Genomic DNA, 20226 nt, shown 5'->3' on the forward strand with positions numbered 1-20226 from the left:
ACGGCAGCACGCTCGAGGCTGCATGGGTGGGCGCTACGGCCTACCAACAGTGTTGGTATGGTATGGCCATGTTTTTGTTTGTTTTTGACAGGACATGTTTGGTTCATGTACTAAGAGCATCTGAGACGCGGATTCTTAAACGTCTGTTCCGGACTTATTAGTTTGTCATCTAAACGTGGATTTCTATTTATCCGCGGACGTATTTGCAAACCGGACATAAACCAGTGAAGGTATGTGGGCGACCGGACCGCCGTCACGTACACGCACTACACCCCGGCGCCGTCTAAAAATATCTCCGACGTGATCGCAAATCCGCTCCGCGTCTTGCATTCATGCCGGTTCAGAAATGGACGCAACCGGTCACTAAAGCGGCACGCCGACAGAGAGCGCCGTTCGTGCTGTGCTCAGTGCCGGAGGGACATGACCAAGTTGAGCGACGGGACGACTATCTGCTGCATCGAAGCCGGCTTCCCACAGTTCGCCTATCGGCATTAAACAGACGCGGCGGCCGAAAAACCCACTCTGGCGTCCGCACTGAAACAACCCATCGCTTGGCCTGGACGCGGCAGCTATTTATACATGGCCGCATGCCCGCACACGACATGATCCACACCACAACATGTTCGCTTCCGTTCCTCCGCCATGCACCACTCCCGCTACGACGGCGAGCTCTAGCACCTTGTGGGAGAGCCTCTCGACGAAGCAGAAGCATAAATCGGCCAGCCTTGCGGACAACTAGCAAGCCTGTCATGTGCGACGGATATAGGTCGGCTTGCCTGCGAGCTCACCGGAGGTGAGTGACGACGACCCGACGATGAAGCAGACGCCCGACGATGAGCTGGTGTCCGCGCACGCACCGATCCATGCCGGCTTCACCATGGAGTAGGCGCATACGCACTTTAACACCATCATGGCGGAGGTGCCGCCGGGTATCGGTGTTTCGACTGGTGCAGGAGGACTAACGCTACAACCTCACCCTTCTTGTGCATCACCGGTTGCCGAGGAGGCAAATCTACGGCAAGTTCGTGGGCGAGGAGGCCGTGGCCGCCATGGTCACGGAGGACCCAAACTTCGTCGACCATCAGCGGGCGCTCTACAAGGCCGCACGTAACACTCACACCGGCTGCGACGCGATCGTTGCGGAGGAGGATGCAGAGGCGGCGCAGGCGATCATGGACAAGAACGTCTCCGCGTCATACTGGCCGCCCGCGCGGTTCGCTCGTCTCCCATCTGGGCACGTCTGTCGACGACCCGCAACTTCACTTCCTGCATCTGATGGTTGTTGAGCTCACCGGGTATGGGAAGACAGAATGTGGGACACAGACCCCTCCACGGTGGACGCAGATCTAGACTAGGTTTTTGTATGTTTAGAAAATGTCATGTCCGCTTTTGTTTTGATGAAATATGTCAAAAATGACATGACTTTGGTCCGATTTGAATGAATTTCGTTTGGTTTGCACGCAATTTGTCCATTTTGATTAAATTTCATTTGAAATGTGTCTAACCGTTTGATGGATAGGTTTGGATGGCCGGCTTCCCCGTCACTGTCCACGAACTGGTCTACAAACGAATAGTATGTCCGTTTTAGGAGACAGCTTTGGAGATGCCCTACCACAATTGAGACAATCTTACCACCCTTTTTCCGAGTGAGTGACATGAGGGGCATAGATTGCATAAAAACAATGTTGCCAAAGGTGTGGGAGCAAACCAAACATGAGGCTAACTGGGTCACCGATATTCAGGTGAATACCAAAATCTGACGTAAAAAAATGAGTATACGGAGTAACAAAAAAAAAGTATACGTAAATGTATTCAGTTTTGCATCCCCCTGCAAGGCTATAATTGAGCCCACGGCCTGCTCTTCAGCCCAGTAGCCCACAGCCCACAGCACCAGAACGAAATTGGGTATTCTGGTTATCTTCAATCCCGCGGGAAACCCCCACCAAACCCACCGCACAAGCGCGCGCTCGCCAAAATGCCGCCGCCGCGGCAGGACTTCCCGGCGTTCCCTTTCGCGCCGTACCCGATACAGTCGGAGTTCATGTCCTTCCTCTACAGCGCGCTCTCCTCCGGGCCCCGCGCCCTCGCCCTCCTCGAAAGCCCCACCGGTAAGCTCTGCTCTGCCGCCTTCCCCACCTCATCCTCCGGCCTCACAGGCCACCACTAACGATTCAGCCTCCACCGCGTTGCCGCAGGCACCGGAAAGACCCTCAGCATCATCTGCAGCGCGCTCCAGTGGCTCCTCGACCACCGCGACGCCGCCCCCGAGCGGGCCAATGGCTCCGCCCTCGCTGCTGCCGGCGGCGAAGACGACGACGAGCCCGACTGGATGCGGGATTTCACACCGCTGCCGCCTAAGAAGGGCACCAGTAAGAAGTCGGAGACTCACCCCTGGAGGAGGCAGGGGACGAGGAAGGAGGGGGGCTCGGAGAAATCCGGGGGGATCGGGGAGAACGACGGCGAGGAGGAGTTCTTGGTTGACGAGTACGAGAGTGATGGCGAGGAGGGCACAAGGCCGCATGCTGCCGGGAAGCGGGCACACTGTGGTGGTGGTGCTGGTGGTAGCAGTAGTAGTGAGAGCGACGACGAAGAGGAAGAAGAGGAGGCGACTCCCAAGGTGTATTTCACTAGCCGCACGCATTCGCAGCTCTCGCAGTTTGTCCGGGAGCTCAAGAGGACGGATTTCTCGGGGAAGCTCAGGACGGTGTGCTTGGGGTCCAGAAAGAGCTTGTGTATCAACATGGGTGAGTGGGTCATTTGGTTATCTTTGTTCTTCTAGTTTTGGGGCTGGGATTGTGTTTAGTTGATCTGTGGTGCGTTTGCTTGCAGATGTTCAGAAGCTGGGGAGCGCAAGCCGGATCAACGAGAGGTGCTTGGAGCTGCAAAAGAACAAGAAGAGCAGCAAAATCAAGGCATGTTTCAGTTACGTCAATTTGATTTGCAATGCTCAGCTGTTCTGTTAGATAGTGTTATCTTGGACTTCTGCACCCAAATTGGGCTCTTTCTGTTAGATATTTGTATGTGCTGGGTTGTTAAATACCATCAGTATGCTGCCAATTTATAACTTTTCTTGTTAACATCTAGTAATTTTTGCGGCTGTAAATGTTCAGGTTGAGGGTGATAACAAAAAGGGGCACCGAACAAAGACCTCTTGTCGGTGCCCAATGTTAAGAAACAGAAGTCTGCAGAAACAGTTCAGGAGTGAAGTGTCCGACCATGGTGCATTAGACATTGAGGATTTGGCACAAATTGGAAGGAAGATTGGGACATGTCCGTACTACGGTGCACGTGACATGGTCCGCTCAGCTGACCTTGTAGTACTTCCTTACCAGTCTTTGTTGCTGAAGTCTGCCAGAGAATCACTTGGCCTTAATCTGAAGAACAGTGTTGTCATCATAGATGAGGCTCACAACTTAGCAGACTCCCTTACTAGCATGTACAACTCAAAGGTCACATCTTCTCAGGTTAGTCTTCCTCATAATTGACCTGCCCCTGGCAGTATCATGACGATGTTTTTGTTCTGAGTTCTAGATCCCTAACATCTGTTGGAAACTGGATTGTGACGCATCTCATTCCGCACACTATGCAGAATTAGTCTGACTGTACAGTTGTACTCTATCTTCATAATTTTGTTCGCTCTGCACCTTCGATAATGTTTTCCAAGGTCCGAACATAGAGGTGATGTAAGTAGGTTTACCATATAAGGAGACATAACCAACGACAGTTTTCTGGCATAGAGCTTGACTTTGCTCAGTTGTGTTGCTGTGGCAGACAACAGGATAGTACAAATGATATTTATCGGTGCATTTTTTAAAATTTCCCTTTACCAAGCAAAATATAGTTAGCAAATGAACCGAGACTGTTTGCTTCCAGTTGTGGAAACTAACTCAATTTTCTGATTCTCATTTTTGTTAGTTGAGAGCAGTCCTTTCCCACCTGGAGGCATATCTCAATAGATTTCAGAATGTTCTGGGAGCTGGAAATCGACGTTACATCCAGACCTTGACAGTTCTAACACGGTCATTCCTACGATGTTTGATAAGTAATGAAGATTGTTCCTCCGCTCTGACCTCTTTGACTATAAATAAGTTCTTATTCTCCCTTGATATCGATAACATAAACATAGTAAAACTTTGTCAGTATCTGAAGGAAAGCAATATAATCCACAAGGTGAAATATTTCTTCCACTACATTTCCATTCAGTCTTGTTGTGTCTAGAACCTATATGAATTGACTGTTGGTATCCAGGTTAGTGGATATGCCAACAAATTATTTTTCACTGAAAATGGTGTGGGCGATTTGAATCATGGGCAGCAACATGGTGAAGGAAGCAGTATAACAAGCTTTCAGGCTTTGGCTGACTTTTTACGCTCCCTACTGTACTGCAATGATGATGGAAGAATCATAGTTGCACGGCACAAGCCTGGTGGACACTCTGAAGATGCATATATCAAATTTGTGATGCTTTGTGCAGAGAAAACATTTTCTGAGGTGATGTACCTTGCTCCATATGTTGCTTGGAGACAAGAGTTGTCCTATTTCACATGCGTATTTATAAATCTTTCCTCTTGCAGGTTACAGATGACGCACATGCTGTTATTATGGCCGGTGGAACCCTCCAGCCTATTGAAGAAACAAGGCTGCGCTTGTTTCCAGGCTTATTGCCTAGTGATATAAAATTCTTCTCGTGCAACCACATTGTCCCCCCTGAGAGTATTCTTCCTATAGCTGTTACATGTGGGCCCTCAGGCAAGAAATTTGATTTCAGCCACAGCTCAAGGAGCTCTCCTACCATGGTATGTATACCTCGAGTCATTTCTCCTTTACTCTCTAATGTTTGCACGTTATTTTTGTGCCTATTCTTATCTGCCTATCTTTGCAGATCGAAGAGCTTGGGCGTTTTCTTTGCAATATAGTGACAATAGTACCAGAGGGAATAGTAATGTTTTTCTCTTCCTATGATTATGAAAAACAAGTCTATGATGCATGGATGGCTTCAGGCACATTTTCTAAGATTTCTAAGAAGAAGCACGTGTTCAGAGAGCCAAGAAGCAGTGTGGATGTCGAGATGATACTCAACAAATACAAGGAGGCAATTCAATCCTGCTGCAGCAAAGGTTCAGGAGACACGAGTGTCAACGGGGCACTTTTAATGGCTGTTGTCGGTGGGAAGATCTCTGAAGGCATAAACTTCAGTGATGGTATGGGTCGTTGTGTTGTGATGGTTGGATTGCCTTATCCAAGCCCAGATGATGTGGAACTGATGGAGACAATAAAACACATTGGAAACTATTCTTCTACCTCATCTGTGGCTGAAGATGACGAGTCCTTGAGCAGAGAAGATGAATGCAAGGTTGAGCCTGGTTTTGGTATACTAAGGAAGAGTGGTAAAAGTGGTCAAGAGTACTATGAAAACTTATGCATGAAAGCTGTGAATCAATGTATCGGTAAGCTGCTGTGTAATCTTAACATTTATGATTTTTTTGGCTCTAGTTGTTAAATGATGAACAAATTTGCTTGTAGGCAGAGCAATCAGGCATGTAAATGACTATGCTGCAATGCTGTTGGTTGACTCGCGTTACTCGCACACCTCATCAGGCAGGGGTTTCTCTTGCCCCGTTGAAAAGCTACCCCAGTGGATCAAGACACGACTGACTTGCGGTCAAAACTATGGGGAAGTACATAGGTTGTTGCTTCAGTTTTTCAGAACCAATAAACAAATTCATTGAAATGTTACAGATCTTGTTGCTACATTTAATGAAGCCAAGCATGTACAGTTTTACATGTAGGTTTGCATATATGTGATGCATTTTTGTTTGGCTGATATCAGTGCAATGTGATGACCAACCGTTCAAAGGTTGAGTTAGCACTTGAAATCCCATGTTATCGGTGGCTGATATCAATTACCGAAGGTATGTGCACCCCTGTTATTTTCCCACACCCAGTTCCGAGGAGCACCACACCCCAGTTCTTATTCAACAGAAGGAAAAAAACATGATAAGGTGCTGGCCTAGCACCGTCATCGATCTCATTTAATCATATACTAGAAGCGTTGGCGCGCTTTGCTGCGTCACTTGGGCCATGTTTTTTTCCCCAAGGCTACATGGCCTTCATTTTCCCCAGATTTTCTTGTTGCAGCAAGTTGTTGAAATACTCAGATTTGTTGGTATTTTTCTGGAGGTGCTTTGTAACCTTTTCTTAGTAAGTTATTTGTATGGCAGGTGTGCTGAGCAATCTTCAAATCATTCAAAAAATAAGTTATTCGTATTTTTTGCAGTATAGCTTACCATGTATCCCATATGATTGAATCCTTTTGTTGTTGAGATAGTGGGAGTGGCTGATGTGTTCAGTGCTCTATGACAAAACACCTTTGTTGTCATTTCTTTGCCACATCTGATAAAAATTTGCAAGTCAACTAAAACAATAAGATAGTTTTCAAGGAGAAAAACAGTAAGATATAGCTTGTGAGAAATTGCACTTTGAGAGCACATCAGTTCTCAACTTTGTATTAACTTTAGATTTATTTTTAAATTATGCAATTTTAAGGTTATTTGCCAAATATGCAGTTACATCAAATTTAAAACATATATTACATAGAAAGTGGTGTTAGTCGATTTATTAAGAGACATTGGCTCTTAATTGTTTTAGTCAAATCGGAATCATCTAGGTTAGGCAAAGGTAGTAGAAAACAAAACCACGTGTCTTTGCAATCTATTTTAGTATCGTTAAATATCATGCAGCCATCGCTAAAGTTGATAAAGATTTCTAGCTTGCATGACTTCATGTGTAAGTAAGTAGAAGGGATAACGCTAGAGGAAATAAAATATCTGTAAGCAATATGTTCTCGGATTTTTACCATTGCATGTTTCATGGTTTTTTCTAGCTAGATATGTTTTCCATACTTTGTGGTTTCAAAAATCAATGACATTGCATGCATTTGTTCTGCAAATAGCATCATTCATTTGCATCAAATGCATAATCTTTTTCTAAGTTTCTTATGCAATCTGCATAAAATGCTTGTTTTATACTCCCTATGTTTCATAATTCTTATCATGGTCTTAATTCAGATTTGAACTAAACCAGAACATGAATTATGGAACGGAGGGAGCACTTAGTAGAATGGTATCATTTGCAGTATTTATGGATAGATATTTGTACATGATTGTGTTTTTTCTTGGTTCGACTGCAATGTGCATTAAAACATGCAATTAAGTCCCAGAAGTAACAACACTTTGCACTCATCACCTTAGCTCGCACAAAAACAACCCAACTCATCAAGTATATACATTAACCAATTGACTGGATAACTATGTATTTTACTAGCAAACATGCCTGTGTGTTGCAACGTTTAAAAAGGGATCACATGCCTATAGCACCAATAATCATTGTTTAAGATCTCGAATAGGTCTACACCCTCTATTTCAACATGGTGCTCCACTCGTCCGTTTATCCTCCTTCTCGTCCTCGCTGATAGTGGCCACGGTGTCCAGCTAATCACAATACGTCCTAATGTTGTCAATCCGAAGGCGATGATCCAGGACACTGCACGACACAGCTGCTATCACTAAACCACGCCAGTGCAAGGGAATGCTTAAAACTCCTAGAACTAATCTCATCAAGCTGGACGCCATATTTTTTTAAAGAGTACTCATCCTTTGAGTCATAGGCAAGGGCATTCTGCTGAGTTTTCCTTTTGAGCTCTTATTTCTTTTATTATAATTAGGCCTTGGTTAGCCTTTTTCTTTGTTGCTTTAACATCAGCCATCAGAGCTGATTTTTGTTGTATTTGAATTTGCATAAACTTGAAAAATAATATAAAAATACAGTCGAGAGAAATCCCTTCTGGTTTTGAAAAAAAAATCTCTTGCTGAATGAACCACACTTATTGAAGAGAGCACATATGACATCGACAATACAGTTTCACAAATTGATGTTGTACTCAAACAAAAAGAAGACAACATTGAGCACATTTCAGGACATTGGTCATTATTACAAAAAGAACAAACCTAACGCTACCACATAACTAGCCATGTTACAGTCGAAGGAAGGGACATCCTTATATCACATAATCACATCGAAGCACAACCATGCAGCTTGAAGTTACAATCCTACCTAGATGTCCTTTACCATAACTCTGCTACTCATGGTTGCTAATACCACTACAACCCGGCAGTGGCAATTAGTCATTTGCGTTAAGACCAGCATAACTGGGAGCAAATTTAACCAGACGACCACACTGTGGCAATGATGAAGCAGGACCATAGTATGGAATATGATCCCGCGAGGAGGAGTTCCATAACTCTAGGGTGATCCGCCTACTGAACAAGCAAATCAAATACTAAACTCACAATACAAGGTAACCGGTATTACCGTCGCACCGACACACTTGATGTATACCATGACCCGAATTCTCTCCGCGCCTAATCTCTCCATTGTAGGAAAAACACCTACTTTCAATTTTATTTAAGTTCTTTACTTTCAAGCTACTATCACTCTCGCTACCACAAACTCATCATATTCCCTATTCTGGTTCATTTGCCTCCTGGGACACTAAAAACTTTTGCATAATCAAAAGCAATTACTTCACATAAGAACTATGACAACTTGTGTGTGACTCATAAATACTCTCATCCGCTCTTCGTTGGGAACGTTTACTATTTGGGATACTTACATGAAGGTGCTACACTACCCTCTATGTCTTGCGGGCCATCAACCATCTTCATTCTTTTCCTTTCCGAGGGGAACCTCATCGCCTTGTGCCTTTCTCGAATATGCCCTTGTAGCTCAAACACACGATTAAACCACAAATTGCGTTGTCATCTACATCGAAATCACTTAGGGAGGGAAATGCCCTTTTAGCCTTTCTTGGAGCACCCCAACCATCTCTTCAATGACAACACCGTTGTTTGTGGTCCCAACAGCAACATCGTTCATGGAGCACCCAACTGATTTACCATACATATAAACTCGATAACTGTCCCACATATTATCTAGGTGCACTTTCCTTTCTTCAAGAGTTACCTCCTTATCAGAGTGAATATCGTGTTGGTTGGCTCAAATCTCTCTGCCATCGAGTCAAATCTCCCTTTCATCAAGTCTAACCTCCCTTTTATCAAGGCAGGTATGTTTGTTCTTAAACCCTCTAGAGAGACTCCTCAACGTGTTATAAAGTCTGAATGAGTCACGAGGAGCTTCTGCCACTACATTCACTGCATCAAACCTAAACGAATCCAGAATGTAGAAGAAATGACACAATAATAACCAAGAAGTATAACTACACAAAAAATGCACAAGAAGTTAATCATAAATAGTACGAAGCCTAGAGATACACGCTTGAAAATGCCTTGCTCGATATCCATCGTCAAGAGAAAGCGTAATAGAGAGGGACGTTATCTTGGTTGCTTAAGGGTGATGTGATTATGACTTATTTTTTGTGAACGGTAGGCGTCGGCAATGTTCCATTCAAAGGCTAGTTATTAAGGGAGAGGTGGTGGCCGACCCTGCGATCATCATGGATCACGTGTGTGCTTTTTCTCGTCCTTGCTTTCTGCTAATGCCCCATCGAGTTTTTCTATTTCTCCTAACCTTTGGACCATGGGGGCCCGTGTTTCTGATGTTGATAATGCTACACTTATGTTGCCTCTCTCAATTGATGAGGTAGTGGCCTCATCAAAGTAAAACTCTGCCCCTGGGCTGGATGGCTTTTCGATCTCCTTCTTTAAGAAATTTTGTAATTTTTCTGTTTATGTGATTACCCAAGGGTTTTGCCCGCGCATGGTGGATATTTTGAGGTTAAACTACGCGGTCATCTAGCTCATCCCTAAGGTCAGGGGGCTGATTCTATCCTTCTTTTTAGACCTACCGCTCTTATTAATAATATTGCAAAATTTCCCTCTAAGGGTTTTGCGTCACTTCTCTCCCATGTGGCTAGGGGTGGAAACGGATCGGATGCGGATCGGATAGTGCTCTTGCCACTTCCATTTTCATATTTTCAAAACGAATACGAATCCAAATACGGATGTTATCGGATACGGATGCGGCTCGGATATTATTCGAATACGGATACGTATCGGATATTTTCTTGATTCGGAACGGATACGAATAATATCAACATATTGCTTAAGTAAATTAGTCGATACCTATGTGACCTGAAATAATCAACTTGTGACATACAATAAGTCAATGATAAATATATTTATGAATAAATACTATTGTAATGCATAATAATTTATAAGTTTAATCATATAAATAGTAAAATTTGACCACTTATTTGGCTTTTATGTTGGATAATTGGAATATTGGGTCTAGAATTTTGAAAATTACCTCCCATAATCTTATTCGGATACGGATATATCCACTTCCATATCCATATTTGTCTCAAACTCTCCTACCATATTTTATTTTTTATTTTTTTAATAAATTCGGATACGGATAATTTCCATTTCCATTTTGGTCCGGATGCGGATGTTTCGGATACGAATAGGCATTTTCTCGAATATGAATATCGGATATTTCGGATTATCCGCTACCAATTTCCACCCCTACCTGTGGCTCACAAGGTGATTGGGCAGCAATAGTCTATGTTCATTAAAGGTCGGTTCATTTTGAATGGGATTCTTAGCCTTCACGAGATTGTTCATGCTTTGAGGTCTAGGAACAACAATGCTATTATTCTTAAGCTACATTTTGAAAAGGCGTACGATTTGTTTAGCTGGCCTTTTCTTCGTGGAATGCTCCTACCTCCTAGCCATGGGCTTTGATGGTGCCTACGTGCATCAGTTGATAAAGCTGGTTTGTGTGGGCCATACCATGGTGTCAACGGGGTTGTTGGACATTATTTTGGTGTGGTCTTAGACAAGGCGACCCTATTTCCCCCTTATTCTTCAATTTCACTGTAGATGCATTCTCTTGTATCTTAAATCATGTTGCGGTTGCGGAACATATTTCACCGGTTATCTCACACCTTATCCCTTCTGGCATCTCTCATCTTCAATATGTTAGTGATACCATAATTATGGTCGAAAACACTGATACGTGCATTGCCAATCTCAGATCCTCCTACTTTGCTTTGAAGCCTTGTCTGGCCCTAAGATTATTTTTTCTAAGATTGATTGGTGCTTCACATGAGGAAGAAAGTAGGGTGTCTACTCCGCTCAACTGCAACCTGGGATCCTTCCTCTTCAAATATCTCGGGCTCCCTATCTCTCCTTTCAAATTGTATTCTAAGGGTTTTGCTTTCTCTGTTCTCATGGTTGGGAACAAAATTGTGCCTTGGAGGGGTCATTATAATTCGTCCACCGACAGAGTCTACCTTATTAATGTGCGCCTCTCTTCCTTGCCAATGTTCTCTATGGGGTTCTACCAGCTCCCGGAGGGTACTCATGCTGGTTTTGATAAGCATAGGAGTGGATTTTACTGGAATAGGACGGTGAAGTGAAAAGTTATGTGTCGACCTAAGAACATTGGGGGTTGGACATCATCATCAACACCTCGGTTATGAACAAGTGTATCATTATTAAGTGGTGGTGGCCTATCTTTAATTCTGATCCTGGGGCTCTGTGGCTGTAAATTCTCAAAGCTAAGTACTTCCCTAATTCTAGCCATCTGCTTGCCTCGGCGAATGGGGGCTCCCAGTTTTCGGGCCAGCTGGCCAGTGTTCGTGACAATTTAGATTCCTTGTTAAGTTCTTTGTTGGGAATGTTGCCTCGATTTGTTTTTGGTTAGATTGGTGGGCCGGAGATGACCCCCCTTTCTATGGCTTTCCCCTCTCTTTCCTCTTGTGTTTCTTCCCCTGAGATCTCCATCGTGGAGCTCTCTTTTGGAACTGGGTTATAGTTTCTGTAGGATGTTGTCTCCTGTAGAGTTGGATGATTGGCACCGCCTTGCTGCTATCTTCCCTGGGCTCTCGAAGTCCGTGGACATGGTGACGTGGCCCCATTCTTCTTCTAGCTGTTTTTTTGGTTAAGTATCTATATTGCAAGTTGATGAGTGAACCGGTTGTCTCGAGGTTTAACGGATTTTGGAAGGCTCACATTACCCTTAAGGTTAAAGTTTGCATGTGGCAGACCATGTGGGGCTTTGCCTGCAACTGACCAAATCTGAAAACGGAATGGCTCTGGTTCTGAATTTTGTGATTTGCATGGTTTGGTTGAGAACTCTGATCACATTATATTCCAGTGTCCTCTTGCTCGGTTATTCTGGAGTTGTTTCAGAGAGTGGCTGCGTGTGTCTTGGGCCCCGTCTAGCTTTGTGGAGCTAAGACCCTTGCCAAGCTCCTTGGCTGGACAACTCAAGAGACTCTTTTGGTTTGGTTTTTCTGCCATGTGTTGGACCCTGTGGACCATTGGGAACAAATTTACTAATAAGGCTTCTCCCATGACTAAACTGCGTCAACATACTCCAAGTAAGGCTTTTGATAAAATTGGTTCCTCGGTAACCCACTTCCATAATTTTATGGAAATATCTTATCCATCTACTCCCTAAGATTAGCTACAACATTGTACAAAGTGGACGATGTCACTTGCATTGATGTCATAGGAGGAATATGATTACTAGTTCCAGGTGTAACTTGTGGTGTGTATGTCAAACCATAATTCGACAACAAGCAAATCATGTCTGCACTACTAGGCAGTGTTTGGTTCGGCATTGCCACCGAACTTAGCACACTCATGATAGGACTAATAGGTGTAGCCACAATTTAGTTTTTTTTGTCTAGGATAATATGCAACAATGCGGGAGGTGTAGATGAAAGGCGGAGTTAGATTAGGGTTTTCGACGCTAGCAAGTGCGCCAACATTACCACTATATGATTGAGGTGTATCTTTTTAGCATCAATATTTCCCATGTAAGGTTCATGTTGGAAATATGCCCTAGAGGCAATAATAAAATGGTTATTATTATATTTCCTTGCTCATGATAATTGTCTATTGTTCATGCTATAATTGTGTTATCCGGAAATCATAATACATGTGTGAATACATAGACCACAACATGTCCCTAGTGAGCCTCTAGTTGACTAGCTCGTTGATCAATAGATGGTTACGGTTTCCTGACCATGGACATTGGATGTCATTGATAACGGGATCACATCATTAGGAGAATGATGTGATGGACAAGACCCAATCCTATGCATAGCGCAAGATCGTGTAGTTCGTCTGCTAAAGCTTTTCTAATGTCAAGTATCTTTTCCGTAGACCATGAGATTGTGCAACTCCCGGATACTGTAGGAATACTTTGGGTGTGCCAAACGTCACAACGTAACTGGGTGACTATAAATGTGCACTACGGGTATCTCTGAAAGTGTCTGTTGGGTTGGCACGAATCGAGACTGGGATTTGTCACTCCATATGACGGAGAGGTATCTCTGGGCCCACTCGGTAATACATCATCATAATGAGCTCAATGTGACTGAGGGTTGGTCACGGGATGATGTGTTACGCAACAAGTAAAGTTTATTTAACTATCATGGTGGTTGTTAAACACTGAGAGTGTAGACACCCTCTCAATCCCAATTAAACATCAAATTGACAAAGGGAATTGTATACGGGATTGCTTGAATCCTCGACATCGTGGTTCATCCGATGAGATCATCGTGGAACATGTGGGAGCCAACATGGGTATCCAGATCCCGCTGTTGGTTATTGGCCGGAGAGTTGTCTCGGTCATGTCTGCATGGTTCCCGAACCCGTAGGGTCTACACACTTAAGGTTCGATGACGCTAGGGTTATTAGACAGATTTGTATGTGATTACCGAATGTTGTTCGGAGTCCCGGATGAGATCCCGGACGTCACGAGGATTTCCGGAATAGTCCGGAGGTGAAGATTTATATATGGGAAGTCATCATACGGTCACCGGAAATATTCGGGGGTATATCGGTATTGTACCGGGACCACCGGAGGGGTTCCGGGGGTCCACCGGGAGGGTCCACCTGCCCCGGAGGGCCTTATGGGCTGTAGGTGGAAGGGAACCAGCCCCTAGTGGGCTGGGCGCCATCCCCCCTAGGGCCCATGCACCTAGGGTTTGGGGGGAACCCTAAAGGGGGGCGCCCCCCTGCTTGGGGGGCAAGCCCCCTCCCCTTGGCCGCTGCCCCCCCTCTAGATCTCATCTAGAGGAGCCGGCCCCCTTCCCCCTTCTCCCTATAAATAGAGGGGAGAGGGGAGGGCTGCAGCACCACATCCAAGGCGCAACCCCTCCCCTCCCCAACACCTCTCCTCCTCCGCGTGAGCTTGGCGAAGCCCTGCCGGAGAACTGCCACTCCATCACCACCACGCCGTCGTGCTGCTGTTGGAGCCTTCTTCCTCAACCTCTCCCTCCTCCTTGCTGGATCAAGGCACAGGAGACATCACCGGGATGCACGTGTGTTGAACGCGGAGGCACCGTTGTTCGGTGCTCAGATCGGATTCGGCCGCGATCTGAATCGCTACGTGTACGACTCCTCCAACCGTGTTCTTGCAACGCTTCCGACTCGGGATCTTCAAGGGTATGAAGATGCACTCCCCTCTCATTGCTAGTTACTCCTTAGATTGATCTTGGTGATGCGTAGAATTTTTTTTAATTTCTGCAACGATCCCCAACAGTGGCATCATGAGCTAGGTCTATGCGTAGTTTCTATGCACGAGTAGAACACAAGTTGTTGTGGGCGTGATTTTGTCAATTTACTTGTCGTTACTAGTCTTATCTTGATTCGCCGGCATCGTGGGATGAAGCGGCCAGGACCGACCTTACACGTACGCTTACGTGAGACTGGTTCCACCGACTGACATGCACTAGTTGCATAAGGTGGCTAGCGGGTGTCTGTCTCTCCCACTTTAGTCGGATCGGATTCGATGAAAAGGGTCCTTATGAGGGGTAAATAGAAATTGGCATATCACGTTGTGGTTTTGGCGTAGGTAGGAAACGTTCTTGCTAGAAACCTATAGCAGCCATGTAAAAACTTGCAAAAACAATTAGAGGACGTCTAACTTGTTTTTGCAGCATATGCCGTGTGATGTGATATGGCCAAAAGGATGTGATGAATGATATATGTGATGTATGAGATTGATCATGTTCTTGTAATAGGAATCACGACTTGCATGTCGATGAGTATGACAACTGGCAGGAGCCATAGGAGTTGTCTTAATTTATTTATGACCTGCGTGTCAACATAAACGTCATGTAATTACTTTACTTTATCGCTAACCGTTAGCCATAGTAGTAGAAGTAATAGTTGGCGAGACAACTTCATGAAGACACGATGATGGAGATCATGATGATGGAGGTCATGGTGTCATGCCGGTGATGATGATGATCATGGCGCCCCAAAGATGGAGATCAAAAGGAGCAAAATGATATTGGCCATATCATGTCACTATTTGATTGCATGTGATGTTTATCATGTTTTTACATCTTATTTGCTTAGAACGACGGTTGCATAAATAAGATGACCCTCATTAAAATATCAAGAATGGTGTTCCCTCTAACTGTGTACCGTTGCTAAGGTCTGTTGTTCCGAAACACCACGTGATGATCGGGTGTGATAGGTTCTAACGTTCGCATACAACGGGTGTAAGCCAAATTTACACACGCAATACACTTAGGTTGACTTGACGAGCCTAGCATGTACATACATGGCCTCGGAACACGAAAAACTGAAAGGGCGAACATGAGTTGTATAGAAGATACGATCAACATGAAGATGTTCACCGATGATGACTAGTCCGTCTCACGTGATGATCGGACACGGCCTAGTTCAATCGAATCATGTATCACTTAGATGATGATACGTCTCCGTTGTATCTACTTTTCCAAACACTTTTGCCCTTGTTTTGGACTCTAACTTGTAAGATTTGAATGGAACTAACCCGAACTGATGCTGTTTTCAGCAGAATTGCCATGGTGTTGTTTTATGTGCAGAAAACAAATATTCTCGGAATGACCTCCACGGAACATCTTAGAAAAAATAATAAAAAATCCTTGCCAAAGATTAAGTCCAGGGGGCCCACACCCTGTCCACGAGGGTGGGGGGCGCCCCCCACCCTCGTGGGCCCCCTGGATGCCCTCCGACGCCAACTCCAACTCTATATATTTGCTTTCGGAGAGGAAAAAAATAAGAGAGAAGAAATCATCGCGTTTTACGATACGGAGCCGCCGCCAAGCCCTAAAACCTCTCGGGAGGGCTGATCTGGAGTCCGTTCGAGGCTCCGGAGAGGGGGATTCGTCGCCGTCGTCATCATCAACCATCCTCCATCACTAATTTCATGATGCTCACCGCCGTGCGTGAGTAATTCCATCGTAGGCTTGCTGGACGGTGATTGGTTGGATGAGATTTATCATGTAATCGAGTTAGTTTTGTTAGGGTTTGATCCCTAGTATCCACTATGTTCTGAGATTGATGTTGCTATGACTTTGTTGTGCTTAATGCTTGTCACTAGGGCCCGAGTGCCATGATTTCAGATCTGAACCTATTGTGTTTTCATGAATATATGTGAGTTCTTGATCCTATCTTGCAAGTCTATAGTCACCTACTATGTGTTATGATCCGGCAACCCCGAAGTGACAATAATCGGGACCACTCCCGGTGATGACCATTGTTTGAGGAGTTCATGTATTCACTATGTGCTAATGCTTTGTTCCGGTTCTCTATTAAATGGAGGCCTTAATATCCCTTAGTTTCCAATAGGACCCTGCTGCCACGGGAGGGTAGGACAAAAGATGTAATGCAAGTTCTTTTCCATAAGCACGTATGACTATATACGGAATACATGCCTACATTACATTAATGAATTGGAGCTAGTTCTGTGTCACCCTATGTTATGACTGTTACATGATGAACCGCATCCGGCATAATTATCCATCACTGATCATGTGCCTACGAGTTTTCCATACACTGGTTTACGCTTATTTACTTTCCCGCTGCTACTGTTACAATCACTACAAAATACCAAAAACATTACTTTTGCTGTCTTTACTTTTGTTGCCGCTACCACCACTATCATATTACTTTGCCACTAAACACTTTGCTGCAGATACTAAGTTTCCAGGTGTGGTTGAATTGACAACTCAGCTGCTAATACTTGAGAATATTCTTTTGCTCCCCTTGTGTCGAATCAACAAATTTGGGTTGAATACTCTACCTTCGAAAGCTGCTGCGATCCCCTATACTTGTGGGTTATCAAGACCAATTTCTGGCGCCGTTGCCGGGGAGCATAGCTCTATTCTTTGAGTCACTTGGGATTTATATATGCTTATCACTATGAAGAACTTGAGAGATCCAAAAACCAAGATCTATACCTCAACTACGAGGGGAGGTAAGGAACTGCCATCTAGCTCTGCACTTGATTCACCTTCTGTTATGAGTAAGTTTGCGACACCTACACCTGCTTCCTGCTATTCGTTCTGATATGTCGCATGTTATTGATGATGCCACTTCTGCTATGCATGATACTTATGATGAAACTGCTTCTATGCCTGATACTACTGTGCCCCTTGGTGAATTTCTTGATGAAGAAATTGCTAGGGCTAGAGAAAAAGAAATTATTGAATCTGAATACGATGATGAAAATATGCCTGTAATCCCTGAGGGCTATCTTTTTGATATGGAATCTTCTGCCGCTATTTTAGCTTGCAAAGATAGATATGAGCTTAAGAGGTCATTAGTTAAATGGAACAAAGAATCACTTAGAGATAAAATGAAACCTGACCCTGCTTTTGCTACTTCACCTATATGTGTTCCTGATAAGGATTATGAATTCTCTGTTGATCCTGATATAATTACTTTGGTGGAATCTGATCCATTTTATGGCTATGAATCTGAAACTGTTGTGGCACATCTTACTAAGTTAAATGATATAGCTGCCCTCTTCACTAATGATGAGAGATCGTGTTACTTCTATATACTCAAAATATTTCCGTTCTCATTAAAGGGTGATGCTAAGATATGGTTTAATTCTCTTGATCCTGGTTGTGTGCGTAGTCCCCAGGATATGATTTATTACTTCTCTGCTAAATATTTCATTGCTCATAAGAAACAAGCTGCTTTGAGGGAAATATACAACTTCGTGCAAATTAAAGAAGAGAGTCTCCCACAAGCTTGGGGGAGGCTTCTCAAGTTACTTAATGCTTTGCCTGATCATCCTCTTAAGAAACCTGAAATACTTGATATCTTTTATAATGGACTAACCGATGCTTCCAGAGATTACCTGGATAGTTGTGCTGGTTCTCTTTTCAGGGAAAGAACACCGGATGAAGCTGAAATTCTATTGAATAATATGTTGACAAATGAAAATAATTGGGCACCTCCTGAGCCAGCTCCTGAGCCAACTCCTGCTCCAATTACTGAGCCTATTCTTAAACCAACTCCGAAGAAGAGAGGTGTTCTATTCCTCGGTCCCGAAGATATGCAAGAGGCAAAGAAATCTATGAAAGAAAAAGGTATTAAAGCTGAAGATGTTAAGAATTTACCTCCTATTGAAGAAATACATGGTCTTAATATACCGCCTGTTGAAGAAACATATGATCTCAATTCTTTATTTACTGAAGAACCTCCTGATCCTGATATCCCGACACAGGTAGTAAAGGTAGATTCTCTCTATAGATATGATAAAGCTGAAGTCCCTCCTACTAAAATTGCTAGTCAGTGCTTGGATGAGTTTGATAACTTTATGTTTAAGCAAGACGAATTCAATGCTTATTTTGGTATTTTGGTAGACAATTAAAAGAAAATGCTTATATGATTAGACGCTTGGGTGATTATATGGCCAATATTAAAGGTGAACTTAAACTTGTTAGCAAACATGCTTCTATGGTTACCACTCAAGTAGAACAAGTACTTAAGGCTCAAAAAGAAGTGCTTGATGAAATGAATAGTAAGAAAAATGATTATGCTGTTAGAGTGGCTACTAGAACTGGTAGAATGACTCAGGAACCTTTGTATCCTGAAGGCCACCCTAAGAGAATCGAGCAAGATTCTCAAAGAAATAATATTGATGTTCCTAGTTCTTCTAAAAAGAAGAAGAAGAAAAATGATAGAACTGTGCAAACTTCTAGTGAACCTATTGCTGAACCACCTGATAATCCAAATGATATCTCTATGTCTGATGCTGAAACACAATCTGGTAATGAACATGAACCTAATGAAAATATTAATAACGATGTTCATGATGATGCTCAACCTAGTAATGACAATGATGTAGAAATTGAACATGTTGTTGATCTTGATAACCCACAATCAAAGAATCAACGTTATGATAAAAGAGACTTTGTTGCTAGGAAACATGGTAAAGAAAGGGAACCTTGGGTTCAGAAACCCATGCCTTTTCCTCCAAAACCATCCAAGAAAAAGGATGATGAGGATTTTGAGCGCTTTGCTGAAATGATTAGGCCTATCTTTTTGCGTATGCGATTAACTGATGTGCTCAAAACAAATCCTTATGCTAAATATATGAAGGATATCATTACTAATAAAAGAAAGATACCGGAAGCTGAAATTTCCACCATGCTTGCTAATTATACTTTTAAGGGTGGAATACCAAAGAAACTTGGAGATTCCGGAGTACCTACTATACCTTGCTCCATTAAAAGAAATTACATTAAAACTGCTTTATGTGATCTTGGAGCCGATGTTAGTGTTATGCCTCTCTCTTTATATCGTAGACTTGACTTGAATAAGCTGACACCTACTGAAATATCTTTGCAAATGGCGGATAAATCAACTGCTATACCTATCGGTATCTGTGAGGATGTGCCTGTTGTGGTTGCAAACGTTACTATTTTAACGGACTTTGTTATTCTTGATATTCCCGAGGATGATAGTATGTCTATTATTCTTGGAAGACCTTTTCTTAATATTGCAGGGGCTGTTATTGATTGCAACAAAGGCAACGTCACTTTTCATGTTAATGGTAATGAGCATACGGTACACTTTCCGAGGAAACAACCTCAAGTTCATAGTATCAACTCCATTGGAAAAATTCCATCGATTATAATTGGAGGTTTTGAATTTCCTCTTCCTACTGTCAAAAAGAAATATGATATACTTATTATAGGGGATGTGCATATCCCCGTTGAGGTAACTTAGTGTTATTCAAAATTTCTCCGGTTTCATGATTATCGGAATGAGTTTGTTAACAAGACTTGATCAACCTTGTTAGTGGACTCTTTTTGATGAGCATGAGATGGATGAAACTAGAAGCACAAACTTCTGTACCCTCTCTATACTTTCTGTTAATTAGTAGAAATAAAGTAAAAAT

At 43.4% G+C, this 20226-nt stretch overlaps 1 protein-coding gene across 2 annotated transcripts; it reads left to right on the forward strand.

The window, feature by feature from the left end:
* Window positions 1-1942: 1942 nt before the first annotated feature.
* On the forward strand, window positions 1943-5782 carry LOC125539628 (uncharacterized). Of its 2 annotated transcripts, none has more exons than XM_048703129.2 (9): window positions 1943-2108; window positions 2196-2744; window positions 2830-2912; window positions 3111-3464; window positions 3916-4170; window positions 4249-4491; window positions 4575-4796; window positions 4883-5447; window positions 5524-5782. In XM_048703129.2, exons 1-9 carry the CDS (start codon window positions 1976-1978, stop codon window positions 5727-5729), a joined length of 2610 nt encoding a protein of 869 aa, XP_048559086.2. In that variant the 5' UTR covers window positions 1943-1975; the 3' UTR covers window positions 5730-5782. The 2 variants fall into 2 exon arrangements, with proteins under 2 accessions (XP_048559086.2, XP_087388560.1); XM_087532434.1 differs by having other exon boundaries at window positions 5528-5673.
* Window positions 5783-20226: the final 14444 nt, after the last annotated feature.

Source organism: Triticum urartu, chromosome 1A (assembly GCF_056163025.1).
Source record: "Triticum urartu cultivar PI428250 chromosome 1A, HENAU_Tu73, whole genome shotgun sequence".
Taxonomy (NCBI): domain Eukaryota; kingdom Viridiplantae; phylum Streptophyta; class Magnoliopsida; order Poales; family Poaceae; genus Triticum; species Triticum urartu.